Source organism: Stegodyphus dumicola, chromosome 2 (genome assembly GCF_044657685.1).
Source record: "Stegodyphus dumicola isolate Sdum_Otavi_A_Nest chromosome 2, ASM4465768v1".
NCBI lineage: Eukaryota > Metazoa > Arthropoda > Arachnida > Araneae > Eresidae > Stegodyphus > Stegodyphus dumicola.
In genome coordinates this window covers 31,772,467-31,796,048 of record NC_140769.1, presented here as the reverse complement: position 1 = coordinate 31,796,048, position 23,582 = coordinate 31,772,467, and the positions used below count along the sequence as shown (strand labels likewise).

At 31.9% G+C, this 23,582-nt stretch overlaps 2 protein-coding genes across 3 annotated transcripts in view; one reads left to right on the top strand and one right to left on the bottom strand.

The window, feature by feature from the left end:
• LOC118192119 (serine/threonine-protein kinase ATR-like) overlaps positions 1-23,582 on the top strand; it is a 391,326-nt gene that overhangs the window by 357,925 nt on the left and 9,819 nt on the right. Inside the window, exon 63 of the mRNA XM_085810548.1 lies at positions 5,884-5,997. Coding sequence (XP_085666674.1) covers positions 5,884-5,997 — 114 coding nt within the window. The remainder of the gene's footprint in view (positions 1-5,883; positions 5,998-23,582) is intronic.
• LOC118195976 (3'-5' RNA helicase YTHDC2-like) overlaps positions 11,111-23,582 on the bottom strand; it is a 180,918-nt gene continuing 168,446 nt past the window's right edge. For both annotated transcript variants that reach the window (XM_085810550.1, XM_085810549.1), the window contains exon 27: positions 11,111-12,038. In XM_085810550.1, the coding sequence (XP_085666676.1) occupies positions 12,004-12,038 (35 nt within the window). In that variant the 3' untranslated portion in view covers positions 11,111-12,003. The remainder of the gene's footprint in view (positions 12,039-23,582) is intronic.

Genomic DNA, 23,582 nt, shown 5'->3' with positions numbered 1-23,582 from the left:
AACTAGTTCTCTCTCTCTATATATATATATATATACATGTATATATTGGAAAAAGTTGAAGATGATGTCACTCAGTAAATAACGAGGAATCCTTCCCCCCCCCACATTACAGAAACATTTAATAATTATGTACAAAACAACAGATTAAATTAGGATATGACAGTGCCTTTGCGCCTTCTCCCACTAGTTGGACACAAAAACACTTTGCATCACTTTTTTGTGTTTAAACAAACACTCAGCACCTACTCGCGTTCGCGATCCTAACAAAGTCCATTGTCATCACCTTCGTGTGGTGTCGACATCTCCTCGACTGTCTGCAGGTGCGCAGGCGATGAAGTTTCCCTGTCAGGTGATGCTTGCTGGTGGCTGCAGAACGTACCGTTACTACAGCTCGGTGATCCTGACTTTGTTTTCAGCCTCGAAAACACGTATCAATGACACTGGTATATCAAGACAGCATAAAAAATTTAATTATGAAAATGAAATTAATGAAAATAAATTTTTAAAAAAATACAAGTGCAGAGAATCAGCACAGTCAAGGGCTTCATGTGAGCAACTGCTGTGGTTGTACAGCCAGGACCTTCATAGTGTCATACTTTTTCCACCTGGTACTGGTCTTTGCCTTTCCTCGCTGTTACTCGGTATGGACCGAAGAACTTTGGCCTTAACTTTAGACCACCTCCTTACTGTGTTCTTTGTATGGCCACTAGATCATTCATGTTGTATACCTGTGCCTCTTATCTCTTGTTGTTATACAATTTTCTGTTCTCTTCCTGAATTTTTAGAATGTTTTTCCTTGCTTCTTTTCTCATCTCTTCTCGGTCTTTCATCATAATATTTGTTTCTTCTTTGAGAATTTCAATAATCTTTAAGTCCTCTTGATTTCTCATTTTAACACCAGTGAAGAGCTCAAAAGGAGAGCTTTTTGTGCTTCTGCTCTTAGTGCTGTTCGAAATCCTTGGTACATCTCCAATGTATTTGTACCACTTGATAGGATGTTCTATGGATAATTTGGATAGGACTGGAATCAGAGTTAGATGAATTCTTTCCACTCGTCCATTTCATTTAGGAATACCGGTAGTTGTAAATATGTCCTGGATCTTCTCTTGACTACAGTAGTCTTCAAAGTCTTTAGGGGTAAAAGTAATACCTTTGTCACTTATTATTCTCAAGGGATTACCGAAAGTTGATTGTTGTAGTTTCAGCTTCTGCAATGCCTCTTGAGCTGATGTAGACATTACTGGGTACAGCCAAACAAATTTTGTAAATGCATCAACCATGGTCAAGATATGGTTGTAGTTTTTATTTGTTGAAGGTAATAGTCCTATAAAATTAATATGAAAAGTGCTCAAAGGGATGCTGTCTGTTGGTATGGGATTCAGCAAACCTTCACTCTTACCTCGTTTTTTGTCGCACAAAATACACTCTACACAATTTGAGATAGCTTGTTCAATTTGTCTTCTAAGGTTAGGAATATAAAAGTCCATTTTCAGCAGATCTTCCATTTTACACACTGCAAAGATTCCATTTTAGACACTGCAACATATGATATCTAACTTCAATGCTTCGGGTACCACTAGTAACTCGCGACCACTGTCAAACTTATATAATACACCATTCTTCAGGAGGAAATCTTCCTTTAGTCCTTGCTCGACTAAAGATTTTAGCAACTGCAGACGCTCATCACTTCTTTGTGATGTGTGTACTTCAATTTTGGCTGTAACTTCTCCCTGAGAACAGATAACCATAATGACAGTGTTTCTACTCAACATGTCCTTGTGCTTCATTTGCTGCCCAGATCTGTGAACAATTTCATAGTCGAATTCTTCTAGAAGTAACTCCCATCTCGGCCCTTTAGGCATTAAATCTTTCTTGAGTGTAGTCTTTTGAAAAGCTTCACAATCAGTAGTTATTCTGACCTTAAATCCCAAAAAATAATTTCTCAATTTCTTTAGAGCTTCCACTATATAGCTAAAACTTCAAGCTCATAACTAGCTTCTCTTGTTGGAGGTTTTTGTAGCAAAACAGTGCCAGAACCACGACTGCTTGCGTCTGTATGCAATTTTAGTGGTGCTCCTTGTTTAAAGATATGAAGAACAGGACTTGTCAATAAAAGTTCTGTCAATTTGTTAAATGTCTCTTTTTGCTCAGGCCCAAATTTGAATTCTAACCCATTACGAAGAAGTTCACTTAGTGGTTTTGCTATTTTCAAATAGTTGGCAATAAATTTCCTAAAATACTCCATATAACCCAAGAAGCTCTGAATCTGCTTAAGATTTTTTGGGCTTTGGGAAATTTTGAACAGCCTTTGTTTTTTCAGATGAGGGGCTAATTGTACCATCCTCAATAATATACCCTAGAAATTCTATTTTTCTTTTCAATTCTTAAAATTGATCCCCAAACCATATTCTTTGGCTACTTTCAAAACACGTTTTAACTATTCTAAACTTTCTTTCACATCTCACACTGGAGTAATAAAATTGCCCATATAAATAACAACAGTGTTGTCTCAAATTATGTCTCTAAACAGCTTATAAATAAATCTTTGGAACACACTTATTAATGTGCACAAACCAAAAGGCGCTTTTAGGAATTCATACAGACCTGCATGTGTCCTGAATGGCAAATATTTAATGCAGTTTTCCTCCACCGGAACATGGGGGGGGGGGAATCTTTTTTAAGTCTAATGTCGAAAAAAAACCTTTGCATCATCCAAATGATGTAAAACCTCTTTTACTTGTGCCATGGGGAAAGAATCCTTAACTATTTTTTTATTTAATTCCCGGAAGTCAATACAAATCCATGTCTTGCCACATTTTTTTCTACACAAAACAACTGGCGAAGCATATTCTAAACTTTATAATCCCATCCCTTAAACAATCCTCTGTTTGGTCATCAGCAATTGTTTGGTCAGCAAAAGGAATTCTCCTCAAACGCTGAGAAACTGGAATTTTATCTTTTAATATTACTTTCATTTTTAAGTCTGTACTGCATGGCTTTTCTAATGGTTTATACTCTTTAATAAGGGTTGAAACAGTATTGTGTAATCCTTTATCTGTAATGTTCGTTAAATCTATTTTGTTGTCTCCGTCAATGGCTACAGAAATAAAAGACAAAAAAATTCCTTTTCGAAGAGATGGAATCATTTTCATATTGCGTAATCATCACCCGATCACAGCAGCTGCCAGTGAACTTTTTCAGGCATGAGGGGGGCAAAATATAATCTGTTATCAACTCATAAACTCCATTTTCCTCCTTTTCCAAATGTTTGGAACAATTTCTTGCAAATGAAACAATTCATCTTTACTCCTGCATACATAGCAAATACGTTCTGATTTACTATTATTTTGATTTACGAGTTTGCACCCTGAATCCTTCAAATTGCTCTGTGCTTTTCTAAGATTGTTTTTGGAAAAATTAAGCTTTTTATTTTCTGGAGTTTCGATTCGCATATTACTGGCATCAGCTAAAGACTTACCCCTGGATGAATAAAATAAATCACATTCTCTTCCTAATTGATTAGTTGGGAACCAACTTGATTCTAAAACAAATCCCAAACACTAATATGCTCCTTTGTTTTAGAATCAAGCATTTCATATAACTTATCAGATACAATGAGATGACATAATTTCTTAAAATCATTTACTTCTTTTAACCTACAATAATAATAATCGAAAGCTGCACTAAGTCGAGACGGGAACTGAACATGCGATTCAGATGAATGTCTCTGCTCATTTTTAAAATTATTCAAACATTCACGTAGTGATGTCTGAAATTCCTTCAAGATTAGTGCTTTTAATTTATCATAATCTGCGATTTCTTGTTCAGAAGTATACATTAAAGCATAATTACATTTATCACCTAATAAATTAATCAACACTTCTGATTTTAACTCAACTGGTATGCTTTTGGTAGTAAAAGCTTTCTCAAGAGACTGAAAAAACAAATGCAGAGATTCTGGTCTCTGAGGGACAGGTATAGTTAGTGTTTTAACGCTCTTGATGATATTTTCTAAACTTCGTGTTACTGGTTCAGAGTCTGTAAACACAGCATTTTCACCAGCCAATTGTAGCTTCAGTTTTTGGACCTCAATTTCCTTCTCAAGCTAAGCTCCACAATTTTTCTGTGCTCTAATTTTGACTGCTTCTCAGTCACTTTGTTCTTTTGATCCTCTGCGACAGCCTTAATAATTCCATGAACGAATTCAGGATTAGTTTTATAAATACTATCATTCTCAATAATAGTTTTGATTTTGATTACTTTCACTTTAGCCAGCACTGTTAGGACTAACTCTTCTGCAATTATTTTCAAATCTTGCTTTCTAATATTATTTAACATAATCATGATTGATTACAATAGTAATAGTACTTTACCTTGCTTGTTTCTTGGCCGTATCCTAACCAAGCCCCTAGATTTTATGTGGGGGAAAGTGGAAGATGATGTCACTCAGTAAATAATGAGGATTCCTTTTTTTTTACTTCACTACAGAAACATTTAATACAGTCAAAAGTCTTTAATCCAGACTCGTTGGGACTTCGGCGATTCCGGATTATCGATTTTTCCAGATTATAGATCATCAGTTTAAATCTGGTAAGATGGCATGCAGAAATTATAAAATTAAAAATATGAAACTGTAATTTATGAAATAAAGAGCAATTATGATCTAGAGGGTATCAAAATTTACAAAAAAAAAAAAAAAAAAAAAAGCTTAATATTTATTTGTTTACTTTATTAAACATTTCTTTCAATGCACGCATGGGTAAAGCATACATTATGCATAGCCAAAATTAGAAAATTGCAACCAGAAAACTATTTGATTTGTATTCGTGATATTTATAATGACGAGGAATTTTATTTTAAATCATATCAAAGATGGAGTACATCGAGATGAAATACTACATTATAAGCCGAATAAAATAAAATCATCTGCCCTGAAGATAAAGATAGTGCTGACAAATCAACTTCCAGTTCATTGTGCGCCGCAACATCCCCCCCCCCCCCCTGCAGAGCAGCGTGAAATTGATAAATAGATTTCGGAATAGTTAGAGAAACAAAGGAGCCTTTATCCATTTTTTGAAGCAATTCTACTTTTTGTTTGATGGACATTGAAACATGCTTTCCCTTTGCTCCAACATCGGAAATTCTATTTGACATAATCGAAAGTTCCAACTTACTTTTATAAATTGCTCCAACAGTCTGCAAAAAATAGTAAGCCGGATCCAATTCGAAGATTAAGGAACAACGCAATCTGCAACATTAACTGAAATAGATAATTAGATAATTTTAACTTAGCTTATACCATCCGTTATACATGAAACGCGCATGCGTAAAGGTATTATGTGCATGCATAAACGCATATGCGGAGGCGTAAAGGTATTACGCGCATGCGTCGACGCATAATGGGTTGACGCATGTGCAGAAAGTTTGTAGCTTTGAGGTCCGGATTATGGGTGTACAGATTAACGACTTTTGACTGTAATTATGTATAAAAATACTGATTAAATTAGGATATAAAAGTGCCTTAGTAGTGCCTTCTTGTGCTAGCTGGAGACCACAAAACGTTTGCATCACTTTTTTATATTTAAACAGTCACTTAACGACTACTCACGCTCACAATCTGAACAAAGTCCCTCGACATCTCCTTGGCTGTCTGCAGGTGTGCAGGCAATGAGGTTTCTCTGTCAGGTGATGCTCTCTGGTGGCTGCTGAACATACCATTACTATATATATGTTATGTGTGTGTTTGTGTGCATTACTTATTTTCATGTAATTTTGTTTGTAGAGTTTATAGTAATGTATCATTTTTCTTTTTAATGTAAATTTTTTCAATTAAAACATATTTAATTTGGGAATTTAATTTTTTTTTTTTTTTTTAATCTGCAGGGTTTAACTCATGTTAAAGATATTGAACTGCGATTGAATGGAATTGTGAAATCTAAGAACAAACAACAGGGTTTGCCATTATCAATTGAAGGTCAAGTAAATCATCTAATACAGGTACATTTTATTCAGTCATCAAAATATAAAAATTCATTACAATATAGATTTCAAGGGAACATTTCATACAATAAATTCAGAAAAAAATGTTATTTTTGCATGTTACATGTTATCTTTTTAATGAAAAGAATACTATAAATTTTACAATGGATTCTAAAATAAAAAATTTAAATTATTTGGCACCTAAATTTAAAAATATTTGAAAACTCTCACTTCTAATTAGTGAGTGCAAACTTACCACTTGAAAATTGACTTAAAATTTATCCACTGTTTAGCAAATTCTGAGTGAACTTTAAATGAAATTTGCAGTAAAGATTTGATCAGTCAGATAAATACTGCATCTTAGATCTTAGACCTTAGAGTGTTAAGGATTTGGTTTACGAAATTTAATCTAATTATTTGTTAAATGACTGTTGTTATTTAAGTAGATGAATCAACAGCATTATATAAAATGCATATGAAAGGATTATTTATAAAGGGATTAATTTTGAAGTGATGCAGTCAGACAGATTTATTATAAGAATCTAATTCTGTTTAGAATAGAAGAGAGAAATACTGTAAATTTCCATGTGTATGCCAAGAATTTTTAAAACTTTTCCAAAAGCTAAATTATGTGTGTCATCTTAAATATGGATTTGCTAATCTCGCAAAAAATGTAGATACTTTTCTGTTAGTCAGGTGCAAGCAATAAATCATAAAATAAAGCACTTTATTTTTTTAGTTTATATTTCTTAAAGAAAAATTTTAATTTTAAATGGAATGAGTTATTTTATTCTCAAAATTGCTGGTTTGTTGCAATGTTACCAAAACAAAAAATCTGATATTGACGAAATTCATGCTTGGCGGCCACATGCTACCTTTTTTTATTTTTTTCATCTTTACTAATTCAAGATTATCTTCCTCCACTCTTGAACTGGTTTTTCATTTATGGGAAAATGCCCAGCAGCCCATGCTATTGTTAGAATTTTCAGTAAATGCGATCACCAATAGTTTGAAATCCACTGTATAAGAATTTCCGTTTCTGCTTATCTCTCGGACAAAAAATAAATAAATAAAATGCACAGAAGATAGCACAGATCATATACAAGACAACAAAGAAAGAATGTATTCCATGAAGTTTTTTGTATCAAATGATCGAGAAAATGTGCTATGGTCAGAAAGAATTACCAGAGTTAAAGCTGTCATCATTGGCATCTGGCATTTTACTTTACAGAGATTTGATTGGAAAATATTTCACCCGTTTCACCTGCTTGGAAACATTTTCACTCTCGTGGGAAAAGGTTTGAATATGGGATTTTTTTCATTTCGGCTTATAGACAGATTTTGAATTTTGAATAAATTGTTTAAGAATAAATGCACTTTTGAATTATACATGGATTGGCTTATATTTAGAAATATACATTAATTAAAAAGGAAATTTAAAAACCAGTTACAAATTTAAATTAGAGTTTTATCTTACATATGCTTTATTTTACACACACACAAAGATTTATATACAAGGTGATTCTAAATTGTTTTTCAAAATTAAGAAGGGTAATAGTACTCATCTAGATGAGCAATAATTACCATAGAACATCGGATCGCATTCCACTCAGAGAGGCAGAAAAGATTAATATTAGAATTCCAATCTGAACTTACAACAGTGTTGGGAGAGCGAATGAACGAGACCAAAAGTTGCATAATCAGTTTAGTGAAAAACTTAAAGAGTGCACAGAATGGATAAAACTGAAAACTTAGTGTTTGAGTGTTAATTCGAGCTCAGACTTTGATGGCAAACACTCAAATGCACATCATTGGTTGGCAAGGTCTCAACCTCGCAAATGATTTAAACAAGTTAATTATCTAAGTTATTTGGGAGAAGTTATCTATTAGGGGGGAACTGCTACCTTGATATCAAATATCAAGACAGGAGTATTTTCCCTCTTCGCCATCTTTTATCCTGTCCTCCTAGGTTTACGTTGCTGCGCTCATTCTGCTTGAAGCATCCTTCTATGGAACTCGAAGTTCTGACAGCTGGAACTCAACATAAACTTTGATGCTAATCTTGGCATACAGCAGAAGTTAGTTGATAATAGTCAGCCCTTGATTAGATAATTAACTTGTTGCAATCGTTTGCAAGGTTGAGTCCTTCCCAACCAAAGATGCGCATTTGAGCGTTTGCCATTGACGTCTGAGCTCGAATTAACACTCGAATGCCAAGTTTTCGGTTTTATCCGTTTACATAAAGCACTCTCTGTGAGTTTTTCACTAAACTGTGCAAGTTTTGGCCTCATTCATTCGCTCTCCCAACACTGTTGTAAGTTCAGTTTGTAATTCTAGTATTCAAGTATTCATTTCTGCCTCTCAGAGTGCAATTCGACCCTATATTCTATGGTAATTATTGCTCATCTGGATGAGTACTATCACCCCTCTTAATTTGTAAAAACATTTTATAATCACCCTATATATACATACAGTAGAATTCTGAAAACATGGCCTAATGTGGACCGAAGGGTGGTTGAGTTTGTGAAAATGCCGGGTTATCTGGAAAACTTTTAAAATGTATAAGTACGAGTGTTTCTTCAGAAAATACAGTACTTGTATTTGTTGGCTGCTGGAAAATACAACAGTTTACAAAGAATTAAATATTGTAACTCAAACTTACTACCAAATACCCTTAAACAAAGGAGAAGTACGTACTTTATGAAGGCATAGAGCCTTTGCTAATGAAAATTAATGAATACATACTGTACAGTAATTTACCTGATAAGACAAACCTCTGAAAAATATTTTATGAAGGCATAAAGCTGTCAATAATGAAAATTAACTAGCCAACTTTGCAAAAGCTGGCTACTTTTTTTAAAGAAATGCGTAATGCCTTCTTGTTTTCCACACTAAACTCTGTGCTTTGCTGCTTCATCATCAAGACAATAAAGGAGCAGGAAGTCTATTTACCAATGCAGTTTGTTGTTCAAAATACTGTAGGGAGATTTCAATAGCCTTTAGTCCATCACTATGTGATATTTTAAGAGCTTGTAAGTTGGAGTCCTGAAAGTCAACGTCTTCAACATTTTCCGGCATTTCTTCATTGACTGTGATAGTAACAATAATTTCTGCATTAGACGACATATCTTGCTTGGTATCATTTCTGGAACCACTATTTGATGTCATTTTCATTGGCTTCTGCACATCCAGGAACTCTTTTCAGGAATTTGAGTAAGTTTACATTTTCTGCATCATCATCATGTTCAACATACTCATTTCTCTCATGATCAAGGAGTTTTCGCCAAGAACGAACTAGTGTTAATGACTCTAACTCATTCCAGCCATCCGCCACCCATCCAACTACATTTAATAGTTTTTTTTTGGGGGGGGATAACAGGTTGTGCCTATATCATCTCTTGATACTAACCAAAACTCCTTGGTCCTTTAACTGGCAAAATGCTGTGACATTGGGTGATAAAAACATTGCTCGTATATCCCTATTTTTTAATTCTTCAGTGTCTGGATGCGAAGACGCATTGTTCAAAATCAGAATAGCCTTCCTTGGCAAGTTTTTTAGATTTTAAAAACCGCTTAACCGATAGAACAAATACTTCATGAAATTATTTTTTGAAAACTGCAACAGATCATCCAGGCATTTGACTGGTTTAGATACCAAACGGAAAGTTTATCCATTTCAGCATGCATGCACGTGGTTTCTTTGACTGTACTATGACACAAAGTTTTAATTTGTGGCCACCTGTTGCATTACTGCATGCTAGGATTGTTACCTTCTCCTTGCTCAAAACCAAGGGCTGACTGTTCTTCCTTGAAAACAAGACTTTTTGCTGATAACAGTTTATAATTTAACCCTGTTTCATCACAATTGTACAATTGCTCTGTGATCAAACCTTCAACTTCGATAAATTTCTGAAAGTTTTCTATAAACTGAGACATACCCTCCATGTCCCCGGATAGTTTTTTCCCCACAGATTCTAAGCTGTCGTACTCCATATCGTTTCTTCTAGTGATCAAGTTAGCCAGTGCTTGCGACAAATTTAGGATCGTTGTCTTCTTTTAATTCTTCATAAAATTTCAAGGCCTTCTCTTGCAAGATTGGCTCACTAATTGGGGTGCTCTTCTTTCATTTTATTTACCTCATTAAACTCACTTGCCTTTCTTTCAATGTTTCTGTACACATTTTCTTAACACACTATGATTTAATTTCCGTTCGCTTCTTCCTCCAGTCTCCAATCGTACTTTTACTGACTCCCAACACTTTAGCCAATGTACTAACACTTTCTCCCCCATCCAGTCTTTTACCCCCCCCCCCCAATTTTTGCTCCATCAAGAAGTTCACTTGTTTTCTTTTAACAGAAGACGCCGTCGCAGAATCTGTCCAGTACCCACAAACTTTGAAACAGCTCTGAATAGTACATTACAGTCACTCGCATCAAATTAACAACATGGCTAAGAAATCGATTGGAATCCTTCAATTGGAGGACATCACCCGTATGGACTGGCCAGCATTCTCACCGGACTTGAATCCAGTAGAGCACGTTTGGGACATGCTTGGCCGACGAGTTGCAGCCCGTCAACCTCCTCCTACATGTCTACCGGAACTTCGGAGAGCATTGCTTTTTGAGTGGTGTAATATCCCCCCAAGATCAGATCGATAATTTGATACTCAGCATGCTTAGGCGTTGTACGGACTGCATTGCATCGTCTGGGAGACATACAATGTATTAACAATCATACCAACCATGTAATATTGGTTTTTTATAAATAGGTTTTTTTTTTTTTTTTTTTTTTTTTTTTTTTGTAATTTGCTCCAGGGAGAAAAAATCGCTAATTTTTTTAATAATATCAAACATATAGCATCTTTTTTTGCTCTTTACCTTTTGTTTAATAAATAACCTTTACAAATAAGTCAAATTTGTTTTGCTTTTGACTCTTCCTTTGCCTGATTTTGCATTATCCTTAATTTATGGACATGAGTGTATATATAGTTAATAGGGATTACCCTTAATTGTGTATTTTTTTTACTCCAGTCACGTGGTGGTCATCGAAAAAATTTTAAGCTATTTATTTTAAATTGTAGATTTGCCAACCTAGGCTACCTTGTATAGATTTTTCTTGCATCAGTATCTAGTTTAATTTTTTTTTTTTTTTTTTTTTTTTTTTTTTTTTTTTTTTTTAAGTTCTTTAAGTTCAGTTTCAATTTAAATTGTGGGTGCGTCGGGAAAAGAAGCGAAGCCATTGAGACTTAGCTATACTAAGATAATTTAACTTGATAATTCTATTGATGAACTTCTGCTTTCTGTCTCAATTGTTTTTGTTTGATGAAGTGTCCATGGTATTAGCAAAATTCAAGTTTTCTCACACTTTTCCCTTGATAAGTCCGTATGAAACCTCTAGTTGGGCTAATTTACCATTTATTGCTATTATTTGTATATAATTTCTATCTCTTTGAAATCTTTTTGATTGTCTGCATACATAATATGAAAATTTTTTGTCTTTGAAGTTTATATCGTTTTGTAGTTATTACTGTAGGTTTTTTCACAAAACTTTTACTGCTTTAGTATTATATTATTGTTTATACTTGGTATAACCTTTTTACTCTGGTACTGCAATGTCAAATGTGCTTAAAAGTGTTAGCTATTTTAAACTTTCCTCTTCTGTGCAAATATTTAAAAAGTTTGCAGCTCATGCACAAAATTTTTGAGGAAAAACCGGAGCAGTGTTAATGCGTACTTAGATCCATATTAATGAGGAAGAATTCTGATTGTGTAGCATGGTAATATGGAAAGTTCGTAATATCTAATAAACTTGGCAGTCAAGGCAGTTTTAATTATATTTTTATTTTCCAGTTGGCGTTTGTGGCCACAATCACTTGGCACTCTAGTCATGCCCTTTTACAGAACATTTATATATTTGATATTATTGCAATAAAAAGCAGCATATAGCGAAATTACGTCCAAGCAGAGCAGAGAGAGAAACTGAAGTGCATAGTTATGCAATGTGGAAAATTTTGGTTCCCAATTATTATGTCATCAGAGCTGCACAGGCCATAGAGTGATCTACAAATGACACAATCCCGAGAAGTTATTACAATTTTTAGAACAGAGAGGGAGAATTTAAGTTTTAACCATTAGTTTAAATTATAATTTTGATTTACATATTTTTTATCTTATATTTAGATATATGTTATATACACACAAAAATATGCATACCCTGATAACTCTTTAGTTATCAAAGAGACTGTATAATCATTATTTTTCTCTACTCAAATTTCAAAGAACATACATTATTTTTTATTCATAATCTGGAAAATTGAAACCACAAACTGGTTTCCTTAGCAAGTGGCATGGAAGCTATTTGGTGGATAATTTGCATTATAAACTGTAACTCCAATGATACTTCAACTAGATGCTCAAACATGCATGAATTCACATATATACCTTATCCCCAAAAGTCCATGTTCAGCCTTTTATTTTTACAGCTGTTGGTCATAGACATATTTCCATTTACAGAAATTTTTTATACAGTCAAAAGTTTTTAATCCGGACTCGTTGGGACTTTGGCGATTCCGGATTATAGATCATCAGTTTAAATCTGGTAAGATGGCATGCAGTAATTATAAAATTAAAAATATGAAACCATAATTTATGAAATAAAGAGCAATTATGATCTAAAAGGGTATCAAAATTTGCAAAAGAAAAAGCTTAATATTTGTTTACTTTATTAAACATTTCTTTCAATGCACGCATGCGTAAAGCATATATTACGCATAGTCGAAATTAGAAAATTGCAACCAGAAAACTATTTGATGTGTATTCATGATATTTATAATGACAAGGAAATTGATTTAAATTATATCGGAGTACATCAAGATGAAACACTACATTTAGTGAGGAATTATAAGCCGAATAAAATAAAAACATCTGCCCTGAAGATAAGGATAGTGCTGACAGATCAACTTCCAGTTCATTGTGCGCCCCGACGCCCCCCCCCCTCCCTGCAGAGCAGCGTGAAATTGATGAACAGATTTCGGAATGGTTAGATAAACAAAGGATATGGCTTTATCCATTTTTTTTCAGCAATTCCACTTTTTGTTTGATGGACATCGAAACATGCTTTCGCTTTGTAGATCCTTTGGCAGCTCCAGAATCGGAAATTCTTTTTGACATAATCGAAAGTTCAAGCTTACTTTTATAAAATTGCTGTAACAGTCTGCAAAAAATAATAAGCCGGATCCAATTAGAAGATTAAAGAACAACACAATCTGCAACATTAACTGAAATAGATAATTAGATAATTTTAGCTTAGCTTATACCATCCGTTATACATTAAACGCATATGTGCATGCGTAAAGGTATTATGCGCATATCTGCGCATGCGTAACCGCATTATGTGTTTACGCATGCACAGAAAATTCGTAGCTTTGAGGTCCGAATTAAAGACTTTTGACTGTACATTGCAAGAAGTCATGTTTTCATTTTTCTAAGCTTTTTATATGGTACTAATGTTTAGGAAATGTTTATAATCTTTATAAAAAGCACAATAAAATAATTTAACTCCTATTCAACAAAAAATAAATGATATATTTCAACATTTTCTGACATTTTTTTCAGTCTGCCTTGAGGGGTTAGTTAATAAATAAATTAGAATAATTCAAGGTTGAATTTTTTTTTAATGCCATTCAGTGATGTTCTTCAGTTTATAATTTTGTTACAAATGTTATGCCAAAAGGATTTCACATAAATAATTCATAAGTTTTGAAACATTAGAAATTCGTTATCAATATTCTCATACTGTTTTAGATTAGGATTCTAGAATCCTAATCTAAAAATAATACAACAAATTGGTTAAACTAGTAATATTTTTAATTTATACAAATAAGGCTATGACTCGGCAGTATGACAATACTGAAACCTGCCAGTGTTTTCTAGAACAAGAAATCTGTCAGATTTCATGAATAAGATCTCTTGTTTGAAAGAAGAAGGAAAAAAAACTGAAAGGTTTCAGATTTTAAATTACATTCAAAGGGGCATTTTTTTAACATTTTGTCTGTTACCTTTATTTATTAAGTATCACGTTCTTTGTACTTAAACCATAAAATTCAGTTCAAGAGCAATATCGCAAAATAGTTTTAAATTGAGCATATCTTTAGAATTTCCAATACAGAGTCTCGCGCACTGGAGATAAAAATGTTTTCTCCTTACAACGTTACCGTTGTTTGCTTTGAAATATTTGAGTTTGTTAATCAAAAAGTCATTAAAGATTTACAAAATATGAAATTGATAATAAAACTTATTTCAAATTTGGGCTTCTACATGCCCATATTCGCAGTAGGATTACGTCATTCAAAATTCGATGGCTCTATGTACTGTTTTTTTATCACAATGCGAAAACAATACATACATTTATGCAGATTTTTCATTATTTAATTTCTTCAAATATAATGCAAGACTCTAACATTTGGTGGCAACAATTTGAAAAGTGAAACGGACATTTATAGTGAACCAACACAAAATTGCAAAACAAAAACAATAGACCTTCAGGGACAAAGCCCCACTAGACTAAAAAGAATTATATTAATAAATACTTTTCATGGTAAGGCTGCATAGATATGCTTATCACTTAATCTATTAACATAAAGAACTTTTCCCTGAACCCACATAGCACAAAAACATCCTTGGGATATCCCAAGGATGTTGCTCGCGGGATATGCGCACATCCTCAGGACATCCCGGAATATCCCGCGAACCTCCTAAACACCTCCTCCCGAGTGCTTAACGTCACATCCCGGGATATCCTCAGGACATCCTAACCAAGTCCCATTGACAGCGTGTGGGATGTTATTAGGATATGAACTCCTACTTACTACATCCTCAGGACATCCCGGGATATCCCACAAACCTCCTAAGCACATCCCATTATATCCTAAAAACATCCTATCTATGTCCCATCGACAGCATATGGGATGTTATTAGGATTTAAAGTCCTACTTACTACATCCTCAGGACATCCCGTAATATCCCAATTTCCTCCTAAACTCATCCTCCTCAGCGCTTAATGTCACATCCCAGTATATCCTTAGGACATCCTATCTACGTCCCACCGACAGCGTATGGGATGTTATCAGAATTTGAAACACTAGTTATAATATCCCTTTAACCTCTTAAATACTCTCAACTGCTTAGTGTCACATCCCAGTATATATACAAAGTAAAATTCCAGTGAAAGTATGTGAAGGTGTGATGATCTAAAACCTACTTTTTTTTACACGGATAGTCTCAAATTGTTCTCCTATGGTTACTATGGAAAAATCAGAACTTATTTTGTTTTAAAATCTGAATTTGTGAATATATTAAAACTGAGCAAGGAAATTAAAATGAATTATTAATACAAAATATTAAAACTGAAAATTTTGCTTTTATTTTTAAGATATTAAAAATCTTTTGATCATTTTTAAACATCCATAATAGCCCCCAAATTGAATTATTCATAATTAAATTATTTTACAAAATCAGTTTCTAATTTCAGTTAATTTGTATTAAAAATTGAATAATAAAATTACCCATTTAATAATCTTTACATAAATGAATCATCTTTCTTTATTAAAACATGTAAGGAATTTATAGTGTTATGATGACACTGTTGGGAAATTGTTAAAAGGAATAAATTGTATTTTTAAAATTAAATCAATTCCTAGCCTCAGAATAAATAAATATGTTTTCGTAACATGAGAATGCTGCAGGCTTTTTTATATATTTAATATTTAGTTGTAAAAATTTGACATTATGTTAACAATTCTTTATATCATTCAAAAGGTAACTCAAGAAGCTCTTCTAAAATTCTATCTTTCTGCTCACACAATTAAAAAAAAATCTGAAAGGCCTCAGATTTTAGCAGTCACTCAAAGAGGCTAAAAGTTTATGAATGCATAGATTATCAATACAGATGGGGCAGTGGAAATAGCAAAACATTTTATAAGATACTGACACCAGAAAGTTATATATCTTCTATATATTTGAAAAATGAAGAAATATATCATGCTATTATGTAGAAATATTAAAATGTTTTCAATTAGATATATCATGAATTAAATGCATTTTAAATCAATCAGATTAAAAATTTAAAAAAAGCATTGTTAACAACTGTGTGTAATGCTTTTAAATAGCTTGGCTTGTTAGTCAATAATATATTAGATTTTAAAGGTAAATATGTTAAATTTTGCCAAATGGCAAGACTTGAATGAAAAGCGAAACAAGTTTACGACTGACAATATGAAGTCACATTTCAAAACTAACAGCCCTTTTAGATTAAAAAAAAAGTTCTGAAAATAATTTGCAATGGTTCATTGGTATTATTTTACGCAAAATTCAGTAAAATGAAATTTACCCGTTGAAATCAGCACCAAATTAAACTTTGTAAATTCTAGCGCATGTTAAAGGTTGTCTCATCCTGAATTTTATTACTAACTATTCATTTCAGAGCAAAATAAAAAAGTAATTGCTATTTATATGACAATCAATATCAAAAATTTAAATCTGCATTTTACGCAACATAGAAAAACTTCAAAAGATCTACTGTTTACCATGCAATTAAGGCATTTTATTCTGCTATCAACTCTACCAATTATTAATTCCATTAAGTATATTCAGTTTACTCTTTCTGCTCAATATATACAATGTAAAATTTTCCATAAATTTATTAATTCATTTTATTTTGAGGTGAGCTTTTATTCAACTCTCAATGTCAACGAGAATGTTTAGTTCATTTTTTATTCGGTCTCAAAAGAGAAATCAAAATACGTGGATTTATGTATGTGTATTTATGAATCAAAATACATGAGAAATCACAGTGAGAAAAGCACTGCTACCTTAAACTGTGATTATATATAACAAATGCAGTGAATTATAGTTAAAAAATAGTGAAAATATTTATATTTCTGAACTATTTCATATATAACATTTTCAGTTTCGCATATGTGACAATTTAAGAACTTTACGTATACCAATTTTTTGAAATATCTGCAAATTTTTGTATCTTCAAGGAAAGCTTATTCTTTCACCTTTAGTATATAAGTAATGGTAATTTACCAGATAAAATTACTTAATGGGGAATACAGAAAAATATCTAACCACTTACCTTTGTGACTTCATCTGCAAAGAGACTAAAAAAGTAGTTCAGCTAAATCTGCTATAATAAATATTTATAATAATGCTAAATTATGCAATATCTATTAATATGACAAATTTTTGTAAAGCTATTTATTTGGATGAAAAATAAACACATTCAGAAATTTATGGTACTATATTATGATTAACAGAGGAAAAACACTTTTCAAAATTCAAAATAGTTTTTATTAATCCAATTTATCACATTTTATTTGAATTCATGAAAAACAATCTTATATCCATGTATTCTTATGTATATAAGAACTGTTGATAAATTGGATCTCTGTCATTGCCTTTCACAGCACCTAAAATAAAAAAACACTCACAATTACTACATGTGAATATAGTAATTCATAATTAAATTTAAACAAATGACTATTAGAATGCAAATTAAAGGAAGCATTTAAAATATTTTAACATTTAGTACCTATAAACAGAGTAGCAATTATTTGATTTTTCGATTATAGTAAAATAAACATGGGGGATGCCTTTTAAAATTCTTTATGTCAGAAAATAAACTCAAACCACCAGCTGAACATATGAGCAGTTTTATCAATCAGCCACTGGTAGGTAACCTGGATACTGAATCAACATATAAAGTTGCCAAGATAAAGAGAGAAACAAAATTATGATAATCACATCTTACCTATTCATAAAACTATTTTAAATTTAATGTGTAGGCAAGTCCAAAAAGAGTGAGAATGAATTTATTTTGCAACACAAAGTAAAGTCTTGCAGGAGCAAAAAAAACTTGTCTCATGAGATTGGCAAGTAAAAAATAATTAACTGCATCTGGTAACATTTATCTGACAACATATAAGTAATTGTTAGCAATGTGCAGAAAATAAAATCTGATCAGGGGCGTAGCTAGAGGGGGGGCAAGGGGGGCATCTGTCCCCGGGTGCAGAATCCAAGGGGCGCCAAACTGATGTTAGAACATTTTAGAATTAAATGTTTTCCATCCTTGGCAAGCAGTAGGGGCGCGAAATCTTCAGTTGTCCCTGAGTGCTGAAAACCCTAGCTATGACTCTGAATCTGATCATGTTAATGCAATTTTAAACTTTTGAATTTAACTACAGAAATTTACCAAAGAAGTACTTGTAACAGTAGTAAATGAAGATGTGGCTAATCTTTACTGTATGGCACACCTTGGTTTCTGTCTGAAAAAAAATCGCAAAGTTGTATTGGTTGTTTGTGAAATGTGGAAGCCCATTGCGTCAAATAAGTTTTTCGGTAACCCTAATGTTGATAATGTTGGCGAAAGTAGCCTTTGGGAAAAGAAGAAGAAGAAAAAAAAAAAAAAAACTTTTTTTTGTCAATAAAAAGGAGTTATTTCTGCAAATATTGCCAACGTGCAGTGATAAATTTAGTTTTGGGCTACTTTTTTTAATAGTAAACCTTTTGTACGGTCCCAGGTTTTTGGTTCTTACCATTCTTTTCAATTGCTGTGTTTGGTTGCAAGGAAGTGGTATGGTCTTGTATTTTGAACATGCTATTATTTTGGTGTGGGTACCATCGTTTGAGTATGTCTGAGGTGACTAAGACGAAAAATTTAATTGAATTGCTTACCTGGAGGATGGTGGTGGGAAGCCTAAACATATGCATGTAAAAAAAAAGGTATGTTAAAAAAATGACGTTTCATTTATTTTTTTGTCTCTGTGTGTTAATTTTTGTTAGAAGATTTGTTGTTTAATGTTTTTATGTTAGGAAATATGTATTTTTGGTAACTTATTCCTCTCTGTTTGTATATTTTTGGTTGTCTGTGTGTTAAGACAGTGGCGAATTTTTTCTGGTAACTATGATATTTTTAACTTTCTGATTTTCTTAAAGTGAAAATAGATCAATGTGCACATGGACAAAGTTAAGGCAGTGCACAATGCCCAGTTTGTGCAGTTCTCTGTTTTAATAGGTCGATGTGTACATAGACACAGAGTTTGTGTATGTCTTTGACTTCTTATTTTGGTTTTGTGTAGCGGCCACCTTGAAATTGGTGCCGATCCTCTCAGGTGACGATCTTGATATAAAAAAAAAAAGAAACGATTCGCCAAGGGTTACAGTAGAGTAAATTTTTACCAAAGATGTTCTACCATAATCACCATTTCAGTGGTTTAAACACTAGTGGAGCAGTATGCAGAGATGAAGATTTGAGTTTTGTTTACACAGCATGATGGTTTAGGCACTCCAGCCATTACAGTGAACAAAATTATAATAAACATAGCCACAATAATTGTCTATAAATATTGATGTATAACACTGCATTAACTAATATATTTCTTATGCTAGTATATACAGAATCCTTAATGGAAGGGAAAATCAGAAGACTGTGCATGCATTTTCCTTTAACTGAAACATGGATTTGACCATACAAATCTCAGACTTACGGGACATGCCACACTATGCAGATAGACAGTAAAAAGTGCTTGTGTTGTTTTTATTTGTTAGAGGTATGAAGTAAATATACTTCTAGATTTTAATTTTTTCTTTTCTTGTTTTACATTTGGATTACCTATCAAAAAGTAAGGAATTTTGATATTATTACAATATCGGAGTTAAAATAACAATTATTGGACATGTTGAAGTAATGAAAATTTTAAATTAGGTTAAAAAGTAACCCTTAATGTGGCATATTTTTGAATTAAACTCTATCGACATTAAAAACAACAAAACATCCCTCTTTATTAAGGACTTTAATTAACTAATTTTAAATACGGAGCTATGAATGAATTTTTTCCCTTGCATGTTATAATAACTGAAACAAAATTACTCTGATACAGTCAAAATTTCTAAATGCAAGTACATAAAATTTACTTTAGCAATTTAAAGAGATGAGACACACTGAACACATGAATAAATTTCTATCAAAGAATAATTTATTAAATTTGGCCCGTTCCATAGTAAACTTTAACCATTAGATTACATTATTACATCATGTTATCAGTTTGAAAAGCAAGTCATATGCCAGATCTTGGATGTAAAAGAAATGCACAAAATAATATACAGATTATTGAAAAATGATGTATACCAATGTTTATAGATATGATTAAATGTAACAGAAAATTTACCGTCACAACCACATTTTTAAGTGAAATGTATTATTTTAACATTTTACAATATTTAAGGTATGGCATTAAATGCAACATTATGTGCCTGGATATAAGTTAGTAAATTTAAAAAAAAAAAAAGAAATAATAATAATAATCAAAGAATGAATGTCATGAAAAATTTCAAAAACAAGCAGAATTTAATTTAGAAGACCTTTAGACACTTATGATAAATAAATTTGAGAATTCTTCACCCAAAATTAAATTATAATTAACTAAAACCAGTTTGACTGACCTTCTACAAAATCCTTCAGCTGCAATTTTTTCTAGCTTGAAAACCAAATTCTTCTCCACATGGTAATAACATCTTATCCAGTTGAAATTCCTGCAGAAAGTTTTATAACACAGTAACAGAATTAACAGAATAGAAAAATTAACACAAAAGTATAGAACATCATTTAAACTTAACAACATTACAAATTTTAGTGCTTTCTGACTATCTGCAAAGCTGTGAAAATTGGCAAAATGGTTAGTTTATGGTTCATATCTACTGCTCTGTTCACAAGTAGTAATTCAAATAAGCACTTTATAAGAAACAAGAAATTTTAGGATGCACACACACAAAAATATATACATTGGGTCAATATTCACATATTTCTCATCCAATGAATACTGTTCAGAAATAAAGATTAAATATAAAGCATGTAAATACATGCATGTGGTATGCATAGTCATAGTTTGCTATTATCGTGTGTATACTCTTGCTGTTTTAGCATAAGTTGAAGCTGTGAGGGCAGATGATAAGAAAGTATCAGAATTTTTCATGTATAAGAAAAGATTGCCCTGACAATAGTATCTCAATTGTTTAGCACTGACATTTACATAGTGCATTAGAAATATATAGTAATATATGTATAATAAAAAGATAATTGCATATTATTGATTCATTTTTTTAAATGCCAAACTTTAACAATTCTTTCACATATAATTAAACAGAATTCTTTCACATGAACATCCAAAATCCATTCTTAACTAAAGAATAAATAATAAAACCATGTAAATTTCTTATCAAGCCCATCATTTCCAAAATGTCTACTTCTGAAAGTTCCCAGCATTTCTCAATATATTATTAAATTACTAAACTAAGCATCAATGATCGTCATGTTCGCTAATGTGGCAATATCTTTCACACTTCTTTGTTACCACAAGTAACAAGTAGGCTTCAATAAATCTTTAACTGTTACATGCTACTTTTGTCTAAAATTTGTACAAATAATAAAATTAAATGAGCTCTTTATAATGTGCTCAAAGAAATAATTTTGTATGAAAATTTGTATGTTATATATTGGCCTGATTAATGATTCAGGAAATAATTCGGGTTTTCAAAGTGCTTCCAAATAATTCAAATTTCAGCTTGTGTCAAAATAAAATCTATAACACAAAGATAAGCAAATTTCCTTATGAACAATGCATTTGAACATTATTCAATCACTGGCAATCACACAGTACTGATTGCTTCAATAAACATTACTGTAACTGTGTTATTTAAAAGACTGTAATGTTTTAATTATTTCCTTAATTAAAACTTTACAGTCTTTTCCTCCTTCTAACACCAAAAGAAAACCCAGATAAGAAATATAAAAATATCAGTAAAAATAAATTATATTATTGAATGACACTTTACATTAATAACACTTATGCATATATTATATTATAAATTATTTCAAAATCAAAGAAGAGAAGGGGGAGAAACTTTAATATTGACATTTCTAAAATTATATAAACATTAATCATTTAGTACAGTTTGTTATTTCAGGCAAAAAGAATTCACTTTTCTGGATAGCATTTATATTTCCATCTCACTTTCAATGAAACATTAAGAGAAATGCATATAATTTAAACACCATTTTATTTATCAGACAGATTATGTCAACTCGAAAAAAACCTATCAGTAAAATTCGGTAGTAATAATTCTGAATGTTAGGCAACTTGCAAGATTCAACAAAAATTATCAATACTTTTATTATAATGACAACACTACAGTAACATGAACATAAAATTAAACTGCATATAACTATAAAATAAACCAGCATATAATAATGGTGCGTTGGTTTATAAAACAATGGGCTCGATGAAAAAATACATGTATTATGGTAGCTATTCATATTTTTCAGCTTTCCTAATATTCTCATGTTCACTTTACATAACTAAAGTATCTAAAAGACAATAAAAATGCAAACAATATTTATGAGAAAATGTTAAAAGCAATCATAAGCATTTGATTGAATGACCATATTTTGTCTTCCTGCATGTCGAATCTTAAAATGATATGCAGTTTGAAAAATGCTTAATCCTTTTATAAAATATTCAAAAAAGATTAAAAAAAGGTACTGTTCTGTTATCAGGATCGGGTTCAGAATTGTATTTATGTATGCTTGTATATTTGTATGTCTACATATACACATCTATGCACATACTTACGAACACGGGTTCATACATTTCCGATTCTGGTCCCAATAACAGAACAGTACCCCCCAAAAAACTTGAATTACAAACTAGATTAAGATAATGTTTCAACCATACATATTTTGGACAAAACAATGCAAACTCTTATTTTTATACAATTGTTCAAACTATTTAACATAAATTTATTCCTGCAATAAAATAATAAGCAATCTGATCACACATATTATTTTGAAACTGAATGCATAAACTAGAGTAAAAAAAATTCTGTCATAAACATTTGGATAGCAGGGCAAATTAGATATTTGAAAAGACAGCCAGCCATTGAGATACATGTAATTCACGACAGAATGGTAACAATTCATAAAGCTGTGAAACATTTAACTGTCAAAATGACATTAATAACATAAATTCGAAAAGCAAAAAAAGTAAACATACAAGTATTGCAACTGAACTTACCTTTCATGCAACAAAAAATATCCATACAAGTTAACCTCATGGCGCAGCCATTTTGGATTTCAAATCAGACAAATGTTTATGGATTTGCGGAAGAATACGAGGAACTAGTAGTTTGCCGGATACAATGTGCAATGACGCGAAAGAATATAGTTCTGTAGAACTTCCTACATTATTCCGTAATAAACAGTACTATTTCCTAATTTTTCTTTATCTAATTAATTAATTAATAGGGAAATAGTTAAATAATGCCGAATTCATTTTTAATGAAATGTAAAATTTTGCATGTATGGGACGACCACCTTCCATCCAATATTTCTGAGAATATAAACAAATTTTGGAATCTGAGAGTATCAGTAAATAAATATATAGAATATCGCCTCTCAAACGACCGCTTCTGAAAGTGACCAATAGTTCTGAGATTATAAATAAATATTGATATTAAGCATTATTTCTATAAGACGACCATCTCTATATA